Raw genomic sequence first — 23,042 nt, 5'->3', positions numbered from 1 at the left:
AAGGTATTAAATTATTTATGGTTTGTAAGAAGGTCAAGGTTATGTATCAAATGTCCATCAGAGGTCATAAATGCGGTGATAAAACAGAAGGTAAGCACTAGATGTAATAGGTTCATTCTTATTTTTAATTGAACGATAATTTGTATCATCAAAGTAATACCAGCCGTGTTTAGGTCCTTTGTCAACGTATGCTGTATAATGGCCACCGTAGAGACTCCCAAAATGAGACGCCACTCCATAGAGTTTGTACTTAAAGGGTGGGATTTGACCTCGTTTGGGAAGCTCATCTCTCACTCCAGGAGGTAACTTACCATCAAAATCGTCGACCCAAAATTGTGTTAGATCCAATATAAATGGGTAATCGATAAAATTGTTATTTTTGTTCAAATTGTTATCAAACCTTTTTAGGTGGATTATCAGATTTCTTGGCAGCCTTGTTATGGTCAACTTCTTAGTTGAGCGTTGCTTTTTTTTGCATGTTGGACACAGCCATTGTTCATCTGTATCGAGAAGTTCCAGTTTGGTAAAATCCTTGAAGCAATCTAAAATGTTAACCTTGACCCCTTTAGGCACCCTGGGGATAGGAACAGATAATACAGAAAATGGCTGATATGTTGTTGAAGTATGCTTACAAACTTCGCACTGCAATCTTGAAGCATATTGCCCCTGAAAAAGATCAACAATAACACTAAAATCAGTGGTCAAGAACCTCTCCCATTCGATAGACGAGGCTATTCTTAATGATAATTTCTCTCTGTTCTTTTCTGCAGCGGATGATAGTTCCTTTAAGGGAGGGTTAGAGCCACATTGATTCAAATCTTCGTGTAAGCCATCCAACAAGAACTGACAAAATTCTTGGCAATCCTGTTGCGAACAATTTTTAAATAATGTGTTGACTGAGCCTACAGCCATTTTAAATTGAGCTGGCCTAACATAGTTGTTCTTCAACTTTGGGTTTGCATGGTTATGCATTAAATGAATTAATCTAGCAAAATATTTGGCTAGAACACCCTTAGACCCAAGTTTACTATTAAGGTTTATATGCCTCTCGTAAAAATTATTAAGGAATATTTTAGTTAATTCATGGGTCCCTAAAAGACATTGGATTATGCAGTTCAAATAACAAGAATTTCCTATATTCTGTAAACCAACAATAAAATCGAGGTCGAGCATCTTATCATTAGTATGTAAAGCGCTTTTATTTGGTATGCCAGTTTTGGTTGGTGATATTGGTGGTAGCGAACTTGATGGCATCATTTCTGATCTGTTGTTGCTATCAAAAATTTCCGATTTAGAAATATTATAATCGGTTGAATTACCATTCAAAGTCATTCCTGCGTGAAACTTTTCCTTTTGATGTATACCTCCCGTCGGTATACCTCGTGTTGAGCCTGACAATGACCTTGAGAGTGGTGCTACCGCTCTTGCGTTGATTGGTCTGATATTTTGATTAAGCGGAGATACATAGGACACCTCAGTAAGGGTTTCATTTTTCTCTAGATTAGGTGCCTCTGGGTATAGTGACTTTTGTGTGTTGAAGTTTATTTGGGATGCCGAAGGTGTCAAGTCAATAGCCGAGGTAGGTGATGAATAATGATTTGAAGGGGTAAATGTTCCTTTGGAGATATCAGCAGATGAGCTAGACTTAAAATTCGAAAAAAAATTCTTGAAACTTGAAGTTCTTTTTAATTCGATGAAAGGAGATTGTTGTTTCTGTCGAATTGAATAATCAGGCGAAGATGACGACGACATCATATCTTTCATAGTATTATCCATTGTTGCACTTATACCGGGAACTGCTTTTGGGAACGTTTGCAGGCTTAGACCGGATGTATTGCCGTTTATATACACGCTATCTTCCTTATTAATGTCTTTGTTAGCGTTTGTCTCTCCATCTTTTGGTATATTAGTTCTCGTACTTTCTACAGGACCATCATTTAAAGACCAGGATGAAATACCGTTTTCCAGGATGAGAACCTTAGTTTTCCAACTGTCTAACGGTTTTGCAAACGAATGCGTTAGCAAAATTTCCAAAAAAACCATCTGTTGATTATAATATGCCTTTTCTTTGTCGTTAGTATATAATATTATGAATTCAAATTCATTTCTCTTGTTAAACAAATCTATTTCTTCATTAGGTGAGGTTATTAAGGATTTTTTTGCAACCTCTTCATCTGAGTATGAATCCTTGAAGGATATAGGTTCGACACAAATTATTTCCTCATGTTTAATATGAGATTTTGAAAATTCTAATCTGGGCCTTATGTCTATCAAAAGTACGGATGTATTATCATTTTTTCCATATAGTAACTGTTTCAGTTGATATGAGGAAATAAGGGAGCCATTCTTCATGCTAAACAGTTCTTGTTTGCCTTTTGCTTTTCGTGTATCTTTCTGTAAAGAATTTTCCTTGATATGAGCTTTAATATCACTTATCATATCATCGTTTAACAACGTGTTCACAAGAGTATTATAAATTTGCATTAACTCCTGATCTTTGGATTTCTTCCTTTCATTGCCTTTGATGGATTTGAATTCGTTTAAGTTAGGTATTTTCGAAAGAATGATTAGGTGGATGATTTTGTAATAAACGTATGCACTTTCGAATAGCTTAAAGGAGTCATCTTCCTTCCCATTATATTCTACTCTAGCAGATTTTATTTGCTTGCATTCCTTTTTATAGTTTGATAAGAGGTCTATACATTCTTCTAATAATGCACCCATATCCTTGCCATTTTGTTCTTTTTTATTTGTAAAGTTCTCGGCAACTTGTGTCAAGTCTTGTATTGAAGAGCAGTGTTTCTGTGAACCATTATTGAGTGTCATATATCTTTTATACTATGGTGTTACTGTTTTTATGCTAAGTTAGCTTTCGTATTGTATTCTTCGTAGTTGCATAAAACAGAAAGTCGAGAACAAGTAAGTTCTAGCTTGTATCTATGGCGATGCTTTTATTTGGTTCTTTGAATTCTTAAAACTTGTGGTCAATCCAGATACACTAGATGTACTAGCGAACCTTTCTCTATTATTCTTTGGAGATTCCAAAATTGGTTACCCTCGGAAAGTATGTCGAGATTACGTAATCTATAAATATGAGTACTGTCACCAATGTTAAATATTATGCCAGCACTTCAAAAAAAAAGCTTCAAAGTGCATATATAGTAACTATTCCTATGCTAGAATAAGGTACTTTGGTTGAGTTGATATTTGTTACTTATATTAAGGGAGGACTTCGTATGACCAAGGACCCCAAGCTAAAGTACTACTCTGCCCTTCCTCATTAATTGATAGTAAAATGGAATATATATTTAAAATAAAAAACCTACAACTTGTCTATAAGGAAGAATTTTGGTTCCTTTCATTCTTATTGAATTCCTTTTATAGCTTCTAAACAAAACAAGGAAATCAGCTTATTTAGATATTTAATAGCTGGTGAAAGTAGCAAAAACAGTGCTCCACAGACTTACGAACATGAGAAAGTTTTACCTCTCGGAGTGCCGTTCTCATGGCATAGAGTTCATAAGGGCTTCATATGGCAAAGTAGATGAGCTGCGAACAAGTCGAGTCAAATTCAAATGCGACGCCGCTTAAGCGAGTTCTAGCGCAATCAACTTCTTTTGGATCCATGCAAGGAGACTACTATACTTGAAGCTGTAACATTGGCAAATCCCGTCCATGGTGTAAAATTGAAAACGGAGGTATGGATTGTCCTCTCAAATTCGGTAATAGTAACGACGATCCAAGTTTGTGTACTATCTACCCTTGAACTTGGTTGAGAATAGTCCGTAAAATGTGAAAGGTCTGCTGTTGAAATAAATTGACTATTCAGAGAGGTCCCAGATAATGACGCACTCATAGTTGAGGTAGATTTAGAACTCAACTCTTCCGAAAGTGGAATTACTGAGGTAGAGACGTGGCTTATCTCGTCACTTGAAAGGTCAGGTGATAAAGATGTTGTAGCAGAGTCGAAACTGGGCTGGTCAGATGAACCACTTAGAGCAATGGTATCCGGCTCTGAGGAACTAGATAAACTATTTAAAGAGGAAGTAACCGACTTAGTTGTCAGACTAGGAGTATGATTTTCAGTGTTAGATTCCGATTCTGAACTGGATACATCAGATAATATCGACGTTAAGCTAACTTCTGATTTTTGGGTGGAAGAAGAAAGGTCTGACCGAGGAGTATTTGATACAGAGACTGAGTCAGTGGCTGCACTAAATTTTAATTCGGTAGAAGCCGTTATTGTTGAGCTAGGACTAATAAGATAACTCGACTTTGCTTCTGTATTAAAATCGAAGCTTGTTATAGTGTCAGAGGTTGACGATAACGGAATACTACGTTCTGAACTTGATGCAAAAATAGGCCTTGAACTTGATACAGAACTAAAGTGTGGGCTTATCACATTATCTGAGGTTGAGCTCAACGCAATGAGAGAACTAAAGCTCTTTAGCTTTAAACTCGAACTTGATTGTGGAATAATAGACGTTGTTTTTACAGTTACTGGCAATCCATCTGAACTGATTGTTAGGTAAAAGGACACTATCTCTTCAATTAAATGTTTTGAACTGGAAACCCATGTTGTATAAGGAGTTGGAAATTCTGGGACAAAATCTGGTTGAGTGGCATTAAACCCAAAATAAGGATATCCGTTTGGATACAAACTTGCAGCACAGTTTGATGGGTAGCTTTGGGCAGTAGTTTGAGCAAGGAAAACGAAACAAGGCAAAGTGGTATCACTAGTATACGTACATTGACTCTCTGAAACCTTCCACCCACTAGTTGGGTACCCCAACCCAATATCTATTTGGTAAGGTGGGTATGTCAAAATGCCTGTTGTGGCATTATATGTGATAGCACCTGTTGGTGAGTTTTTCATTAAAATGTAAGGACTTGATGCATCTCCTGGAACTCTAACTTTCGGAATATTACCTGATTCCAATCCAGACAAAATGACAAACTGACCGCCATTTACCACTATTGTTTGATCGATATTATTTGAATAATCTAGGGACAAGGCACCTGAAGACACAACACATCCAGAACCTGACATTGGAACTGTGATTGACACTGTCCCTTCAAGTTCAATGGTACCACTATTAGTGATACCTGACTTGGGAGTACTGAATCCAATTTGATTAGCAGCCAATATAAATATATGACCTTCATTGTAAAACTGATCATTTATTGTTGGTAATAAATCAGTAACTCCCTGAATATTAGATGCCATAATTATGTTTCCGTAGTTGTATAAATTGTTGAACGTATAAGTGTCCGTCGTTGTAGCTTGAAAATTCATAACATAGAAATTCCCATTATTCGTTAATGTGTCTGAATCAATATTAATTTTCAAATTTGTGGCGGTATAACTTCCAATAACTAAAGAACCATCGACGGTTAAATCACCTGTTAGGTTAATATTCGGACCATCTAAAAGCTGCAAACTAAACCCGCTTTCGATAGTAATTGATTCATTAGACAGACCATCTAGAAACGTTTGATCTGTAATTATTACATCTCTTTTTACATCAAGAGCAAATGTGGGGATACTTTGTAACGATAGAAACAACAGGGTATTCCCTAATAGAGACTTAAAGCTATTCATGATCATTTCCTTCTATAAATTTTGCCTTTCTTATACCCTAAATGTGTAAAATGTGCTACTTGATTCATGTACCTAATGACCATATCAAATAAAACATGATATGCGTATATATATCAAAGGTTTTATTTGAAGAATTATTCACTGTCGACCAAATCTGCAAAGTGGAAGTATGTACAGACTAGATTCCTGAGCAAGTTGGCAGCGGTAAACCCAGAGGTGTTTCGTTCAATTGTTTTCCACATACTGTTTTGAGGAATTTACTGTATTGTCCAATGATTGGCGAATATATTGATGAGTTAAGGTTATTCTTGAGTTGGTTTCGATATCCGTGGAAATACGGTGCGACTTACTTAAACTATTTTTTACAGTCCCTCTACGTAGGGGAATACTTCTTCGCATTCTTCATACTTGGCTACCGCTGAGATCGTTAGAAAAACTCGTCGCGTAACGCATTTAACGTATTTATATAATCACCTATTTTCGGAATTCTTGATTATTCATAATAGCAAACCCAGGCACCGAACAATTTCAAGGCTTAGAAGTTTGCTGAACGCCTCAAAAGATAAGACTGCATAACTTGAGAGCTGGGCAATGTAGAAATCTCGAACTAATAGCAATTCTTGCTGCGTTTTGGTACCATTAACTCGAGAATACGGAAACTCTAGTGTCGATAACGTAATAATAACCGACCGAATTTAGTTTACGTAATGACCTTCAGGTACAAAAGGTATCTGTCTCGGGGTTGTTCGGATACGTCTTCACTGTCCTTAGTATTTTGCTCCATTTTTTACAAAGTTTGCTTGGCTATCCAGAAACAATCTACTTTTCCACAAATTGTCTCTGTGTCCATATATGTATGTTAGCATTGGGTTCAGTTAAAATCTCGGAGGCAAAGTATTTATCAACCAAAGTGGGAGAGAAACTGGCCAGTGCCCATGCTTTGACCACACTCCTTAAAGCTTTCTCAACCCCTCAGCATAGACTCCATATCAATCCTATGGTAGAAAATAAAGTGATTCCAAAACGAGCAAGATATTTTGGTACTTTGTAGGTCAGTAATGCAACCTTAAAACTTCGTAATGCTGTCGACAAGCAAGCGTGTTAACATTCCTAGCTTGTATATTCACTTTTTTCCTCTCTGCCCAGTTGTGTTGAAGTTGTATCTCAATCGTGAACTTTGTAAAAGAGGCAAGTTTCGTCTGGAGCAGGGATTTTCACTGTATGTATGTAGGTTGTTGCTCCTTACATGTACAGTCCATGATCGCTATGAAAAGCAGGTACGAGGTTCGGAAATATTCAGGTCATTTCCGTGGGCAAAAGTTTCTGTTTCCTTCAGACGTTTTTCGTTGGTTACAAGACAAGGCACAGTTTTCCTGTCAGTTATCCTAATGTGTTCTCCCTTTTCCTGCTGAGAAGCACAAAGACTCTACGATAAGAGTGATGTTATCCCACTTCAAATCCAGAGCAAAACTTGGGAACCAAGTTGGTCTTCAGGTATGGATCCCTGTAGAACAGACTCTGGTCAAGCTTTGACTCAATAGAGCCATATGGTGGCTGGGTTTCGGAAGCATTAACAAATAGAACTCCAAAAACAATTTAATTCTTTTAATGTACATAACGAATAATTGAGCATACGTATTTTAGATAAGTCTGGAAAGTGCAATAAGAGCTAGAATCTGCAAGTCCCTAAGGTTAATAGCCAAAAAAAATTCAAAACGTCAAAATGCATCTAATAGTTCCCGTCATCTGGCCTGTTCTGTTCAATCCTGGCATCATCACCTCTCTTTCTCAAGACATCACAATCAGGTTGCTTGACCTCCTGGTACGTTTTATCGTGTTCCATCTTATCCAATCTCTTTTTGTTCTTATCGAATAGTTTCTGCTCTTTAGCCTCTTCCGCGTCTTGATTTGGTTTCCTATGGCTTGTATTGATATTTCTAACGCTGCATACCGACTGGACCAATGCTAATCTTTGAGTAGAAGCGCTTCTTGCTGTGATTGAACTTGTAGATCTTGCGACTAATTTAAACATTACTAGTGTATACCTGTTTGTTTGATTCTATCCTGATAATATCGATCGATTGTTCAATGAGATGAGTAAGATTAATATTCTAAGTTAAACATATATATATTGAAATAAAGATGGATCGTGGTCACGCAGCACAACTTTTCCTTCATATACTCAGCCCCCTGCAACAACCGCCAATGAAAATAAAATAATGATAATGGAATACGGACATAGTATAATGAAGCCAAAGGCTGTCACTGGCTCCCTCAATTCCGTTTCTTTGTTAGGCTGACTCCGCTGAAAAAGGGGATGAAACCCCTTACATGGAATGCTCGTCTTTGTTTCCCATTCGAACCTCGTTGGTAACGTTTTTAAGATTTCGAATTCAAAAGAATCTTGAAGTAAAAGATATTCTCTTACACTTCGAAGGTTTCACTCACCCTCAGATATTACCAGTCAACAAGAATCAAAAGATTGTTAATCTACTTAGAAGATGTAAGAAGGATTTTTAATTTTTCTTCACAGATTATCCTATAATAATAAAAATTGTCAATAAACATAAAGAAGAAAAGTTAAAGTCCATCTCAGTTGTAAATATCAGCAAAGGATGTTTAAAGGTAAGCACCAGTCTTGAATATTTAAAAGAGGTTGGTGAGAGTTAAATCACATCAGTTTCATAATATAATTGTTTCCTTACTTGGAAAAAAAAAGAATTTTATTACCTAGATCAATAATTTCACTTGTTTGTTCAGGCGTAATGCTGTAAGATTAAAACTCTGATAGTTTTTTATTAAATTTATTATATTTTCATTAAATTAAGTAGTCATTATTAAATACAAATACTAGTTATTCATTAAATACTGACAGTTCCAACTATCGTCTTGACATACATCAAAGATGTAACATTGACAAGACCTGTCCAGAATGTATAATCAAACCCTGAGGTATGGATTGTTTTTGCGTATTCAGTAACCGTAACTATCTTCCAGATGTCTGTCGTAACTGTTGCGCCGGCTACTGATGTGATTTGGGTGTTGGACTTCGAAATTCCTGAAGACATAAGTGCTGAATTACTTGAGCTTGGAGTAGCAGATTTAGATAATGAATTTGATTTTGCAGTTATGCTTGAAGAATAGGAAGTTGAACTAGAGATAGAGCTAGATTTACCAGGTATGATACTCGATGAGGTGGGGACATAATAGGTAGATTCGGATTGACCAGAAGAGACTGTAGGTGGGTTGGAGAAAGAAGTAGCATTATAGTCTGATGATAAAGCCTTTGACGAAGACATTTGACGGATCCCACGGGTTGATATAATAGATAGGTCAGTGGTAGAACTAGCCGTGCTTAATGGAATACTGGGTGAGGTAGAAACCGATTCATTTATGTCATAAGACGTTGTTACTGAAGCAGACGTCCCAAACAAAGGAGAAGATGATGTTACCAAACCTGAGTCAGAATTAAAGCTAGAGGTAGAACCTAGTAAAGAAGAAGATATTTGTGCAGAGCCTGAAGTTGAAGGAGCATTGAAGGTTTGAACGGAGCTGGAGAGTAAGTTAGAAACTGAACTAGACGGTTGAACAAAGCTTGAGATTAAGCTGGACGTTTGAGCAGAGCTTGAGACAGAGCTAGAAACAGAGCTTGAAACTGGAGTAGTACTTGAAGCTGGGACAGAGCTAGATGATTGAGCAGAACTAGAGACTAAGCTAGATGTTTGAGCAGAACTGGAAACTAGAGCAGAACTAGAGACTAAGCTGGATGTTTGAGCAGAGCTTGTGACAGAACTAGAAACTGGAGCAGAACTGGAAACTGGAGCAGAGCTAGATGTTTGAGCAGAACTGGAAACTGGAGCAGAGCTAGATGTTTGAGCAGAACTGGAAACTGGAGCAGAACTTGAACCCAAGCTAGATGTTTGAGCAGAGCTTGTGACAGAACTAGAAACTGGAGCAGAGCTTGAAGTTTGAACAGAACTGGAGACTGGAGCAGAACTAGAGACTAAGCTAGATGTTTGAACAGAACTGGAGACTGGAGCAGAACTAGAGACTAAGCTGGATGTTTGAGCAGAGCTTGTGACAGAACTAGAAACTGGAGCAGAACTGGAAACTGGAGCAGAGCTAGATGTTTGAGCAGAACTGGAAACTGGAGCAGAGCTAGATGTTTGAGCAGAACTGGAAACTGGAGCAGAGCTAGATGTTTGAGCAGAACTGGAAACTAAAGCAGAACTAGAACCTGGAGCAGAGCTTGAAGTTTGAACAGAACTAGAGACTGGAGCAGAACTAGAGACTAAGCTAGATGTTTGAGCAGAGCTTGAGACAGAGCTAGAAACAGAGCTTGAAACTGGAGTAGTACTTGAAGCTGGGACAGAGCTAGATGATTGAGCAGAACTAGAGACTAAGCTAGATGTTTGAGCAGAACTAGAAACTGGAGCAGAGCTTGAAGTTTGAACAGAACTGGAGACTGGAGCAGAGCTTGAAGTTTGAACAGAACTGGAGACTGGAGCAGAGCTAGATGTTTGAACAGAACTGGAAATTGGAGCAGAACTAGAACCTAGAGCAGAGCTTGTGACAGAGCTTGAAACTGGAGCAGAGCTAGATGTTTGAACAGAACTGGAAACTAAAGCAGAACTAGAACCTGGAGCAGAGCTTGAAGTTTGAACAGAACTGGAGACTGGATCAGAACTAGAAACTGGAGCAGAGCTAGATGTTTGAACAGAACTGGAGACTGGATCAGAACTAGAAACTGGAGCAGAGCTAGATGTTTGAACAGAACTGGAAACTGGAGCAGAACTAGAAACTGGAGCAGAGCTAGATGTTTGAACAGAACTAGAAACTGGAGCAGAGCTTGAAGTTTGAACAGAAATGGAGACTGGAGCAGAGCTAGATGTTTGAGCAGAACTGGAAACTAGAGTAGAGCTTGATGCAGAGCTGGAAGCTGGAGCAGAACTAGAGGTCAAGGTAGAACGAGGGATAGAAGTTGAGAATCTGCTTGAACTAGGGTTTGTACTTGGTTCAAGAGTCGAAGTAATATGCTCGTAAGAACTTGAACTAGCAATGGAAACGACACTTAAACTGGATAGAATACTTGAGCGTGGTGTAGCATTTGAACTTGTGTGAGCACTTGAGCTAAATAGAGTTCGTGATACCGAACTAGAGGTTGATAAAACACTTGAACTCGATGGAACACTGAAGCTCGATGGAGCACTGGAGCTTGCTAAAGCACTAGAACTAGATGGAGCACTAGAACTCGATAGAGCACTGGAGCTGGAAAAGGTACTAGAGCTGGAAAAAGCACTAGAGCTTGATAGAGCACTAAAACTCAATAGAGAACTAGAACTCGATGGCGCACTGGAGCTTGATGGAGCACTAGAACTCGATAGAGCACTGGAGCTGGAAAAGGCACTAGAGCTGGAAAAAGCACTAGAGCTGGAAAAAGCACTAGAGCTGGAAAAAGCACTAGAGCTGGAAAAAGCACTAGAGCTGGAAAAGGCACTAGAGCTGGAAAAGGCACTAGAGCTGGAAAAGGCACTAGAGCTGGAACTTGGCATCGAGCTTGAAAATGGAATTGTTGAACTCGTGTTGAGAGTAACTGGCAACCCATCTGTACTTGTTGTTACATAAAACGATACCAATTCTCTAAGCAAAGTTTCCGAAGTTGGAACCATAGTTGTATATGGTGATGGTAAATCTGGGAGGATACCAGGGCAAACCGAATCAAATCCAAAATATGGTGCTTCATCTGGATACACATTAGTGGCACAATTGGATGGGTAGCTTTGGGGGGTTATTGGATCAGGGAACGTAAAGCATGGAAGCTTGTTACCACTACTACTTAGACATCTTGTGTCTGAAAGTGCCCATCCAGTAGTGGGGTACCCTAAACCAATATCCAGTTGATAAGGTGGGTATGATAATATACCAGTAGTTGTATTATATGTGATAGCGCTTGTTGGTGAATGCTGCATTAAAATAGAAGGACTAGAAGCACCAGATGGAACTCTGAGGATTGGAATATTACCCGTATCCAGTCCCACCAAACCAACGGATTGACCACCTGTTAACAACACTGTTTGAGCAACATTCTTTGAATAATCTATAGTAACAAAACTCGACGACACAAGACAACCAGTACCAGAGATCGGCACACTGAGTGATATATACTGTCCTTCAAGTTCGATGGTACCATCATTAACAATCCCTGTGCTAGGACTGTTTAAACCTACTAATCCTCCCGCCACCATTAAGACGTGACCTTCATTGACAAAAGTATTTTTCATTTTTGGTTGCAAAGCTGAAGTACCACTTGGATTAGAACCTAAAATCATATTACCATAATTATAGACATTATTCCAAGTATAAGAATCCACGGCTGATGATTCAGAATTCATAACATAGAAGTTCCCGTTATTTGTCAACGTGTTTGCACTAACCAGAACTGCCAAATCTGTACTTGTATAACTCCCAATACACAGATTCCCATTAACAGTTGCATCTCCCCTTAGAGTAATATCAGGACCATCAAAAAGCTGCAAACTGTTTGCTTGATCGATGGTAATTGGTTCACTGACTAAGTCATTTAGAAATGTCTGATTCTTGATTACCACATCTCTTGAAACTTCGATAGCGTTGATAGTTGGATGTTGAAATAATAGCAAAGATAAACTTGTTGCTAAAAAGGAATTGAAAGGCTTCATGTACCTTGTATGTATTAGGTGTTTTTAATTTCAATTCTTAATTATTCTAGTAATTATATTAACAAAGAACTTTATTACATTGTAAAGCATCAGGTCGTGATACAACAAGGAAGCAAAATATGCATTCATATATGTAACATCCTCCTCGTTCTAAAACTAAATGGATGCATTTTTTGAGAATAGCCACAATTATTAACCTGGGTTACTGTTAGGGTTTTCGAACGGTAAGGTCCATTGACCTGGCTCAGATATTGTGACAGGAACGTTGAAAAAATGGTTCCCTTGACAGCATTACGTTTTTTATTCCACAATAAAATAGAAGGAGGAAGTTTCTTGTTCAGCATTAATTATTCTAAACTTTGTAGGTAGCTTTTTCTCAGATGAATTGTGGTACACTTTTTCTCTAAGGGAAGCCTTTCCTTAGACAGTCTCGACCTGCACGAGAATTGTTTCGAAAATCCATGCTTTCATAATTGGTAATGATACATGCGTTCCTAACCTTGCAGCTCTTACCAGTTTGGGTGAAGTTCTTCAGGGGCTTTCAATGAACGGACACTTATTTCCGTCAGCGTTTCCATGAAGACATACTTCTGTTGTCAAATCCGGGAATCACATGTCACACGCTGCATTCATTCATCTTAGAAAACGATGTGGCAAATGTGTTTCCCTGAAAAAAAACGACATTCTCGGGGATACAACATTTTGATATGCACGTCACTCTTCAGAAAATTTCCTGTCGGTTACCGTTTCCGGCAATCAGTTGAACCTCCCTGCAGCATCTTCTCCTTCAGAATCTAAGGTAGGACGTGTTTAAAGTTTAGATGATGACAAGTCGTCATTGTCTCTTAGGCACGGGTTATAAGGTTTAGTCAATGTTTCGTCATACTGCAGCACCAGAGAAATCATTGCACTCCCTTGCCTTTCGCATGCCTATGGTTACCTTCTCAATCAATGTGATCGATAGAGGTGAGTCAACTGCCTGATATATAGCTCTACTCCTTGGACGTAATACACGGCCAGAAGTAGTCGTATTGAGTTTTGGATTTAAAGTTGCTGCCAAGGGGGGTAAGTAGGCTTACAAAAGAACTTTCCTATGGCGTACCTAAATAACTTCCCAATCAGGAGACTTGATGGAACTTAAAGTTTGTAACTGCCTTAAGTTAGAACTGTTCCTCTTATCCCTGGATCTGAGTAGACAATAGGGAACCTAGAATGCTACTAACATTGGCTTTTCAATAAATGGAAGGGTTGCATATCTGCGGACGTGCAGGTGCGATTAACAATCATATTCAGATACTTGCCTGCAGTCTGGTTCACTGATATAATGGAACCATCTTGGTTATTGTCTAAGTCCTGCAGTCTTGCAACTTCATGATGACGCCATTATTGACAAAGAAATTTTCCCTTGACTAAAAAAGGACGGCCCGCCTCAACGAAGTTAGCGTTAAGGTAACGAATACATAGCGAATTAATAAATTAGTACGATAATTGTAATAGCAGCTAGACCTGTAATTTCAGCTAGAACAATAGAAAAGGGGAGTGCCATCCTTTTGTTTTAAATTCGGTCTTGTAACTCCCATCCTCCAGCGAATTCTATCCAATCTGGATATATCACCGCTTCTTTCTTAAAGGGTCTCAAACTGTTTGAATTTATGGTACGATTCGTCAAGTTCACTGTTTTCCTTTCTTGCTGGGTGGGCACGCTTTGACGCCATCATACATTTGAACTAGGTTACTTTACTGATTGTGCAAGCACTGCCCAAGTATTCCGCTCAGAGAACTTACAGTTTCTTTAAGCCCACTATTTTCTTCGACAACACACAGATCCACTAAATACTATTGGATAGCGTTTTTGAAAAAATGATCTTGAACTTGTGATTTTTGTCTATAAAAAATAAAATGGGTAGTGGTCAAAGTTCAAAACTTTTTCTACTTAGTAAACTCCATTGTAAGAAACTTAAATTGATATGAAATAATTGAAGCATAAGGGTTTTCTCAGAATTTGCACCCACTCCTTGACATTTTTTCATCATACAAATTTTTGTTGATAGGTCCTGCCTGTATGCCCAGATCCCATTGCCTTTGCAATGGCATCCCTTACGCCCAAAACTCTTCACTTTGTTCCAACATTCGAACCTCATCAGTGACTTTCCTTTTGGGTCCCTTCATTTTATGTAATTTTTAAATCCCAGTAATGACTTCCAATTAAATAAAGTAAAGTAATAGATTTCTTTTATATAAATACAGAAGTTACTCACCACGTTAATTATCATATTCTTCCTTAATCAATTCTCTTTCCATATCAATCCATTTAGAATTGGCGAATGCAGCATCCTTAAGGACTTGTTTGTTTTCTCCAACAACTTTAAACCCGACACGTTCATAGAATGGTACCAATGGTTCATGTGCAATAATGACAATCTTTCTACCAACTTCTTGATTACTCATCTTTTGAATGTAGTCAGTTAGCAATAAAGTTGCCAAGTTTTTCTTTTGAAATTCTGGATCAATAACCACAGAGTGAATACCAATAACATCACTACTTTCATCATGAACCAATCCCATACTTTCTAAAGTAATATAGCTACCACCAGTAATCTTCGTCCCAAGAATATGTCCAATTAATTTTTCACTTTTTATTTCTTTAGTATTAGGGTCAAAATCCCTAATAAATAAACCAGAGCATAACTCTGGGCATGCCTTCAAACGGAATTCGATCGTAGACATAGGAGCTCTTTCATTTGGTGGAAATCCTTCTGATTCTAACTTGTTTATTTGTTCTGCATCTTCCACTGTTAATGGCCTGATGTACATGTGAAGGGGCAATGTTGAATTATTGTTGGATGGAGTTGACATTGCTTTTGTTGTTTGATTGATTGATTCTTTCAATTGCTAGGTTCAATGACTCAACTTGTGATTCATTGACTTTAATATGTTGACAATTTTCTTGGGTGGCGTTATAATTTTTGAATATTAGATTCTCGCGTCAAACTTCAAATCAAATCCTATCACGTGCTTTTTAAATAGTCCCTTTTTTGGTAGGTTATTTCATGCTAATTTTTGATAGTCTAGTCCATCATTCATCACCCTTTGATAATTTTCTCACTTTAATAATATATAAATAATGGATGTGCCCATATCCAATAGTTTTTGTTAGAAACTCGTTATATCATGATCAGTCAAGTCAATAGCATATTTTTTTTTATTCTTTTGGAATAAAGTACATACCCAAATATATAAAGTTTGATTGACTAACATGGAAAAGGCAAAACTTAGTGCTGGGAAGTACATTAGGCCGAGAGGTCACTGCAACGTTATTTCAATACTTAAATAATTCAAACTTTGGTAGAAACAATATGTAGTTTTTAAAGTATGGTGTTATATGTTTGAAAGTTAAGAATACTGCTCTCTTGCTTTACCTTATAAACAAGAAGTTTCCAGACTAAGATACTACTATAATTAAGTTATCTTGAAACTATTTGTGAAGAATTGCCTACTTCCTCAATTACATTTCAAGAGGTAGTTACTAGTAAAGTGGTAAGCTTATAAGCAATTATATTGTACCATATTTGTATTAAAAAAAATAGAGTGCCTTGAGATTCGTATTAGAAGTATATCGTTGTGTTTTTTTTTGAGATATCCTCTGGAATTCAACTGGGTCTTATTGTTCAAAAAAGTAGTAACTAATTATGGTTCTTGTAATATAGACACCGTGGTCAAGTTTCTTTGTTTCCTTTTATATGACGCCAAGACCATTCATCTGCATACAACTGGCGCTTCCTTTCAACTTTCTCCGAGACTTAAAAAAACTAATTCACTTCTTCTATAAATACCGGCTCCAAATTTAAATAAACTGATAATAGTAATAATAATAATATCAATAATTATAACGGAGATATAAAGTATTCCAATAAGACCTGTGCTTGGTCCACTAGCATTTTTCTGTTCTAAAATCAGATCAATAAATCGGTGTACCAGGGGCCACAATATAATCCTTATCTTAATCGTTTAAGTGAATAAAAAACAGTAACCTCCGGTAAATTATTTAGGCCCATGAGACGGTTTCTCCACTTTGTTGGTGTTTCTTTATCGCCGGATTGTCAAGTCCCGCAGGTTCTGAATAGGAGAAATTTGTCCAGTCTTGGCTTACCGAAATCCAGAATGTGCTTGCATGGAGCACGGGGAGTGTCAGGTATTTTTATTCTGGGATTAATTAAAGCTTGGCTTTTAATACAGCACGTGTCGTCCGTAGTGTCCATGCACTACCTGATATGTCTGAGATCAAGGAAGTTGCGTTTTAGAATTAGTGTATAAAATTTATATAAGAGGTTCTTTCAAAAAAAGATTGATGTAAAATTTAAAATCTTTTTATATCTAATTTTTTTTTCGTTTTCTTACTCAGTACTATTTAGTTATATGGTGTAGAGTGTATTTTTTTTTTATATGCAATATATCATACAGTTTTGTTTAAGCTAATGGATCGAAGAACCATTCATAATTAGTTCCTTGGAACACTCTCATACCCAAAGTTCTTCCTTCATTGTTATTATCTTCAATCTTCCCCATTCTAATGTCCAAGAATTCTCTTAAAACACAAGGTTGTAAGATGAACCAATTAATTATGGCGAAACTAATCATTGAATACAAGACACCAACGAATAGATCGAATCTGTAATGATGATCCAAATACATCGTGGTCCACCATTGCAAGATGATGAAAAACGAGATCAAAATCTTAGGCACAAGTCCCTTATTGAAGATCTTGAAATACCATTTACTCGTTATTGTTGGATCTTCATCGTAATAACGAATGACTTCATTGACATCCGTTTTGAACCCATCTTCATCGACACCATTCAAGGCGTTAATGTTATCGGAGGAACTGGAACTGGAAGAGACACATTCATCTTCATCGACGTCTTCACTGCTGTTATTATTAGAAACAAGAGATAAAGGTTCCATTTCCAGATCCTGTTGTTCGTTATTCTTTCTGAAAGTGGTTGGGATGGTTGTGTTGATGAATCTATGTTTCAAACTTCCTGATCTGGTCATTAAAAACAAGAAACATTGGAATGCGATGGCTGAATGTAACGATGGGACGGCCCCGAACACAATGGGGGACATATGGAACCCCTTTGTATTCAGATGAGTACCCAAATGGTTATCGACCCTGGTCAACCCAGCAGCGAACCCCTCCTGTGTGTAATTTACATGTTCCGTGTCATTGATCCCGTACATGTGAGTGAACCATGGTGACGCCATGGGGATCAAAATGTGGGTGAATACACCGGCAATATTTTGCAACCCCATGGCGAAACTGAAACATTTAAGGGTTCCAGCTGGATGGAATACGTAAAGGTATACTGCGGTCAAGACGGGGACAGTGACGTGTAGGATCACGTATGAGAACCACGCTATTATGTCCTTTGTCTTTGTGAAGTTTTCTGTGGCTTGGTAGGCGAATATGTGGTCTATGTTTAGAACGACGAATACTAGGAATGGTGTTAGGTATGGGAATAGTATGATTCTTAGTCTTTTGGTGTTTTGTTGGTTGTTGAAATGGAAGACGTTATCGTACCATTCGACGAGGTTGAATTTAACTTTTTTGATGTAATGGACGTAATACCATGCGATGAAGGGCAGTAATAGAAGGAATAGGACGGCGAATATTATTGAAGTGAAGTATGAGATTGTAGTGTAGTGAGAGACACCGTATTGTGTTTTCAATTCTTTCCAGTAATCCCCGAATAAGTATTGGTCGGATAAGAAAGCGACTTTGGAGTGAATATCTGGTCTTATTTCATTTGGTAGTATACCTACGTGTTTAAAGATGAATAGCCAGATGACGACAGGTAAGAAATTTATGGTGAAATTGAACGGCAGTGTTATGAAATTTCTCTGATTGAACGATGACTTGTACACGTTGCCGATAAACGTAAAGACGGTTGTTATAGGCTCCATTGGTTATGCTGTGTATGTGTGTGTGTGATTATCTTGCTATGTTGAGCCAAAAGGAGAGGAGAGAAAAAATTTCGTGAGGCTAGCTGTGAATGAATGCGATCAGCGATGAACTATAAAAGTGGAAGTACCGCTTGCGAGTGGGTTATAACGACAGTGAGGAACGTTCGGGTTGGTTGTGCAGTCAATATAGTATTGAGGTGTGAAGTTGACGTGTTTCCTTTGTTGGTTGCCTTTTGTATATTATGTTATCTTGTTATATTATCTTATATTATATTGAGAAATAATGAAATGCTTACATTTGGCAAAGCCAGTATTGTTTGTTTGGGCTTAGGGAAAAGAAGGACGACGAAGGAACCGCGCCCAGTTTGGCCAGAAATTTTCCATGCTGAAAACCTCGAGGACGCGAAAAAAGAAAGGTTGGGCGTGCGAGGGCCCCCAGAAACCACCGCAGGGGCGGGCGCAGGTGTGGGGTAGATCGCGCGCGACGAGAGGGGGAAGCGAAAGGCGTTGTCTTTTCCACGGAGACTTCCGCACTTTTCCTCTTTCGACGGCGTTAGCAGCTCGTTAAACCCTTGCAGCTACTTGGAAACTGCCATTTCCCACGGCAGAGAACCCGCGGGCCATTCGGACTTAACGTGTTTCTGGGCTGTCAGGATAACGTGACACACTCCGTGATCGGGAGATCACATTATCCAGGGACTGCCAGGGAGACCCGTGCAATCAGCGCAAGGGTGGGAGGATTGAGAAGGGGAATATGTAACTATGTACGGCTTTGCTGATATACGTACCCTTGCAATCATACTAGACGATAACCATTCCTCTGCTCATGTATGTCATTGCAAACACTAACGCGTTTCTTTGCCCATGAAAAAAAAACGTGGAATTGGCGATTTTCTCTCCTACGATAAGCGGAGACTGGAAAAAAAAACTTGCTCACTGGTAGGAAAAAAAAATCCACACTCAAATCAACACGCATTACGCACAGTACTGTACAGATCAACCTTAATTAGCATAAATAACCCCGGAATCAACCAATCTACTTGCAAATGGAATCCAGTTTTGTTCCTCAGGCACCAGTAGCATCCACCACCACCAATAATAATACAAATGTCCCAGGCGTCACGACGCCTGGTATAATACAGACACAGGATACAACGAACCTGCCCGTACCGCCCCCAGTAGAGGCGACGGCGGAGGAACAACGTCAATATAAGATACAATTACTTCTACATATAAATAGCGTGCTATTACTTCGTGTAATACACATGAGTAACGCAGCAACAACAAACGGGAACAACAATCCTAAGTACCCAGAACAATTGCAAGCATTCATATCACACTATTTAAAAAGAGTACATGCTAATCTTCAGTGCATATCCCAGATAAATCAAGGTGTCACCAAGACAAGACCGTTAATATTTGATGCTCCCCCCACAACGGGACCCCCGCAGGCGCAACAGCAGGACATCCTCTTGAAACTGTATCTCCTAATGAACAGAGTGTTTGAAATATGGTGAAATTCCGGAGTCCTTCGTATATATTCACATACAATCATTCATACGTACATACATAGTCAATGCAACCATCCCCTTTGGCTCCCTGACCATTGGCTCGTTATTCTCTCCTGATCGACTTTCAAATGACGTCTTTTGCTGGTTTTTTGAACCCCAGCCCTAGGGTAACCTCCCAAACTGCCCTATTCAAATCCGGGTTCTCCTAAGAAATGAAATGACACCCTCCCTAATGGCATAACCCTCTTTCTAAATTGTCTCTCACCATCAAAACCCTAGGTTTCCGCTTACTTCAGCCCTCCCTCCTCCTCGGAACATCCCTTCTTTTAGATTCTCCTATGCATCGACGTCAAAGGGAAACTAAAACCTTTAAAAACTATACTTAGATTATACCAAAGGCAAAGCAACACAAGTCACTCTCTTTCAACCAACCAACCAAAAAATGACGACCGAACCGAAAAGGAAACAAAGAATCATAAACTGTGTCACGCAATTGCCCTACAGGATCGAACTAAGCGAATCTAACGACCAATGGCAGATCCACCCCACTACGGGGAACAGCGCCCTTTATTCATCGTTGAAATACTTGGCCTCCTCCCAGGACTACGAACAGCATGTCGTCGGGTGGACCGGGGAGATCACTAGATCTACTTCGGGCGAGAACTCTTCATTGAATGGGAGTGTCCTGTTGGAAGATCACAACTCTAACGTTAATGATGATCTTTCTGAAACTGCTGCCAAATGGAAATCCAAGGATAAAAGGAATGAGGAGAACGTTAATGAAGATGGCGATGATCCTTTGTATTTAACCGCTGGTGAGATGGATGGTTTGAAAAAAACAATAAAGGATGAAAAAGTTCACCCCGTGTGGCTGTTGAGACGTAATCAGAGAAGGTGGAGAAATTATGCGGAAAATGTTATATGGCCTTGCTTCCATTATATCTTGAATCCAAGTTCCGATGGGACAGATCAGGAACATGATTGGTGGTATGATTACGTGAAATTTAATGAAGCTTATGCTCAAGTTATTGGTGAAATTTATGAAAAGGGTGATACTATTTGGATCCATGATTATTATTTAATGTTACTACCTCAATTGTTAAGAATGAAATTCAATGACGAAGAATTAACCATTGGTTATTTCCATCATTCTCCATGGCCAAGTAATGAATATTTCCGTTGCTTACCAAGAAGAAAACAAATATTGGATGGGCTACTAGGTGCCGATAGAATTTGTTTCCAAAATGATTCCTTTGCTAGACATTTTGTATCTAGTTGTAAAAGATTATTGGATTCCACTGCTAAGAAGACAACAAATGAATTGGGCACTGATCAATATCAATTGAGTGCATATGGTGGTGATTTAATCGTGGATGCATTACCAACAGGTGTTAATACCAATGGAATCCTGGAAGAGGCCTTCACGAAGGATGTTGATGCCAAGGTTCTTGCCATTAAGGAAGCTTACCAAAATAAAAAAATCATTATTGGTAGAGATCGTTTAGATCCTGTTCGTGGTGTTGTACAAAAATTAAGAGCATTTGAAACATTCTTGGCAATGTTCCCCGAATGGAGAGATCGTGTTGTATTGATTCAAGTTAGTGGACCCACAGCAAATAAGGATTCACCTCAAACTATCAGATTGGAACAACAAGTTAATGATTTAGTCAATTCCATTAATTCCAAATATGGGACACTAGATTTTTCCCCAGTACAATATTATTATATGAGAATCCCCAAGGATGTTTATTTCTCACTATTGAGAGTGGCAGATTTATGTCTAATCACAAGTGTGAGAGATGGTATGAATACTACAGCTTTGGAATACATCACTATTAAATCCAATGTTTCAAATTTTCAATGCTATGGTAATCCATTGATATTAAGTGAATTCTCAGGTAGCAGTACCTTGTTGAAAGATGCCATTATGGTCAATCCTTGGGATTCAGTCGCGGTAGCCAAATCAATCAATATGAGTTTGAATATGAGTAGAGAGGACAAGATTAGTTTGGAAACAAAATTATGGGCCGAAGTACCCACCATTCAAAATTGGACTGAAACATTCTTGAAATCTTTGAAATCTTATGTCATGGAAAGTAAGACTTCACAGACAGATAGGAAAATCACCCCGGCTTTAAATAGACCAGTGCTACTGGAAAATTATAAAGCTGCTAAACGTCGTTTATTCTTATTTGATTATGATGGGACCTTAACCCCCATTGTGCAAGATCCTGCTGCTGCCATACCCACTGCCAAACTATACAATATTATGGAGAAATTAGCTGCTGATCCCAACAATCAAATTTGGATTATTTCTGGTCGTGATCAGCAATTTTTGAATAAATGGTGGGGTAGTAAAGTACCACAAATCGGGTTAAGTGCCGAGCATGGATGCTTTGTGAAGGATATTACTAGTGAGAATTGGGTTAATTTAACTGAGAAATGTGACATGTCATGGCAGTTGAAAGTTGGTAAGACGATGGAGGAATTTACTACACGTACCCCCGGGTCATTTATTGAAAGAAAGGAAGTTGCATTAACTTGGCATTACAGACGTGCTGTTCCTGAATTGGGTGAATTCAATGCAGCTGAATTGAAGAAAGAATTATTGAAATATACAGATGATTTTGATTTAGAAGTTATGGATGGTAAGGCTAATGTGGAAGTACGCCCAAGATTTGTAAATAAGGGGGAAATTGTGAAAAGGTTAGTTTGGCATAAGTATGGTGAACCACAAGATATGCTTACCTCGGTGAGTAAAGATGTTGCTAAGGAGGATATGCCTGATTTTATCTTGTGTCTTGGTGATGATTTCACTGATGAAGATATGTTTAAACAATTAAACTGCATTGAAGAAGTTTGGGATGATAAATATTCTGATAAACGTAACAAGATGGGTAATTTTGGATTTTATCCCGTTACTGTGGGGTCGGCCTCAAAGAAGACAGTGGCCAAGGCTCATTTAACTGATCCTCAACAAGTTCTTGAAACACTTGGGTTGCTAGTTGGTGCAGTTAATTTATTCCAAAGTGCAGGGACTGTTGATTTAGATGCTAGAGGTCATGTTAAGAACAGTGAAAGTAGTCTGAAATCTAGGTTGGCATCTGAAGCATATGCCATGAAGAGAACGGCGTCTACGAATAGTGCAAAGAGCAATAACGGCAAGAATAAATGATTGAGTTAATAATACATACATTAAATACATATAACATACCATGCAGTTCAGGCAAAACACGAGAACGCGTTTAAAAAATTGAAAAAAAAAATGTA

General features: G+C 38.4%; 8 protein-coding genes across 8 annotated transcripts; 2 read left to right on the top strand and 6 right to left on the bottom strand.

Moving 5' to 3' along the window:
- Positions 1-57: 57 nt before the first annotated feature.
- On the bottom strand, positions 58-2,826 carry DOA4 (ubiquitin-specific protease DOA4; the record flags this gene model as incomplete). Its single annotated transcript, XM_003674837.1, has 1 exon — positions 58-2,826. The coding sequence occupies one exon, from the start codon at positions 2,824-2,826 to the stop codon at positions 58-60; it is 2,769 nt and encodes a 922-aa protein (XP_003674885.1).
- A 781-nt stretch (positions 2,827-3,607) lies between these two features.
- Positions 3,608-5,608, bottom strand: NCAS0B04270 (uncharacterized protein; the record flags this gene model as incomplete). The annotated part of the gene is made up of 1 exon (XM_003674836.1): positions 3,608-5,608. The coding sequence occupies one exon, from the start codon at positions 5,606-5,608 to the stop codon at positions 3,608-3,610; it is 2,001 nt and encodes a 666-aa protein (XP_003674884.1).
- A 1,723-nt stretch (positions 5,609-7,331) lies between these two features.
- On the bottom strand, positions 7,332-7,634 carry FMP16 (Fmp16p; the record flags this gene model as incomplete). The annotated part of the gene is made up of 1 exon (XM_003674835.1): positions 7,332-7,634. One exon carries the CDS (start codon positions 7,632-7,634, stop codon positions 7,332-7,334), a length of 303 nt encoding a protein of 100 aa, XP_003674883.1.
- An 829-nt stretch (positions 7,635-8,463) lies between these two features.
- On the bottom strand, positions 8,464-12,300 carry NCAS0B04250 (uncharacterized protein; the record flags this gene model as incomplete). The annotated part of the gene is made up of 1 exon (XM_003674834.1): positions 8,464-12,300. One exon carries the CDS (start codon positions 12,298-12,300, stop codon positions 8,464-8,466), a length of 3,837 nt encoding a protein of 1,278 aa, XP_003674882.1.
- A 2,262-nt stretch (positions 12,301-14,562) lies between these two features.
- Positions 14,563-15,156, bottom strand: PAA1 (polyamine acetyltransferase; the record flags this gene model as incomplete). The annotated part of the gene is made up of 1 exon (XM_003674833.1): positions 14,563-15,156. The coding sequence occupies one exon, from the start codon at positions 15,154-15,156 to the stop codon at positions 14,563-14,565; it is 594 nt and encodes a 197-aa protein (XP_003674881.1).
- Positions 15,157-16,767: 1,611 nt separating this feature from the next.
- Positions 16,768-18,261, bottom strand: IPT1 (inositolphosphotransferase; the record flags this gene model as incomplete). The annotated part of the gene is made up of 1 exon (XM_003674832.1): positions 16,768-18,261. The coding sequence occupies one exon, from the start codon at positions 18,259-18,261 to the stop codon at positions 16,768-16,770; it is 1,494 nt and encodes a 497-aa protein (XP_003674880.1).
- Positions 18,262-19,307: 1,046 nt separating this feature from the next.
- Positions 19,308-19,778, top strand: SNF11 (Snf11p; the record flags this gene model as incomplete). The annotated part of the gene is made up of 1 exon (XM_003674831.1): positions 19,308-19,778. The coding sequence occupies one exon, from the start codon at positions 19,308-19,310 to the stop codon at positions 19,776-19,778; it is 471 nt and encodes a 156-aa protein (XP_003674879.1).
- Positions 19,779-20,214: 436 nt separating this feature from the next.
- TPS2 (trehalose-phosphatase TPS2) lies at positions 20,215-22,947 on the top strand (the record flags this gene model as incomplete). Its single annotated transcript, XM_003674830.1, has 1 exon — positions 20,215-22,947. The coding sequence occupies one exon, from the start codon at positions 20,215-20,217 to the stop codon at positions 22,945-22,947; it is 2,733 nt and encodes a 910-aa protein (XP_003674878.1).
- Between the last annotated feature and the right edge of the window lie 95 nt (positions 22,948-23,042).

Source organism: Naumovozyma castellii, chromosome 2, assembly GCF_000237345.1.
Source record: "Naumovozyma castellii chromosome 2, complete genome".
Classification (NCBI taxonomy): domain Eukaryota; kingdom Fungi; phylum Ascomycota; class Saccharomycetes; order Saccharomycetales; family Saccharomycetaceae; genus Naumovozyma; species Naumovozyma castellii.
The sequence above is the reverse complement of the archived record's forward strand: the minus strand, read 5'-3'. Positions and strand labels throughout refer to the sequence as shown.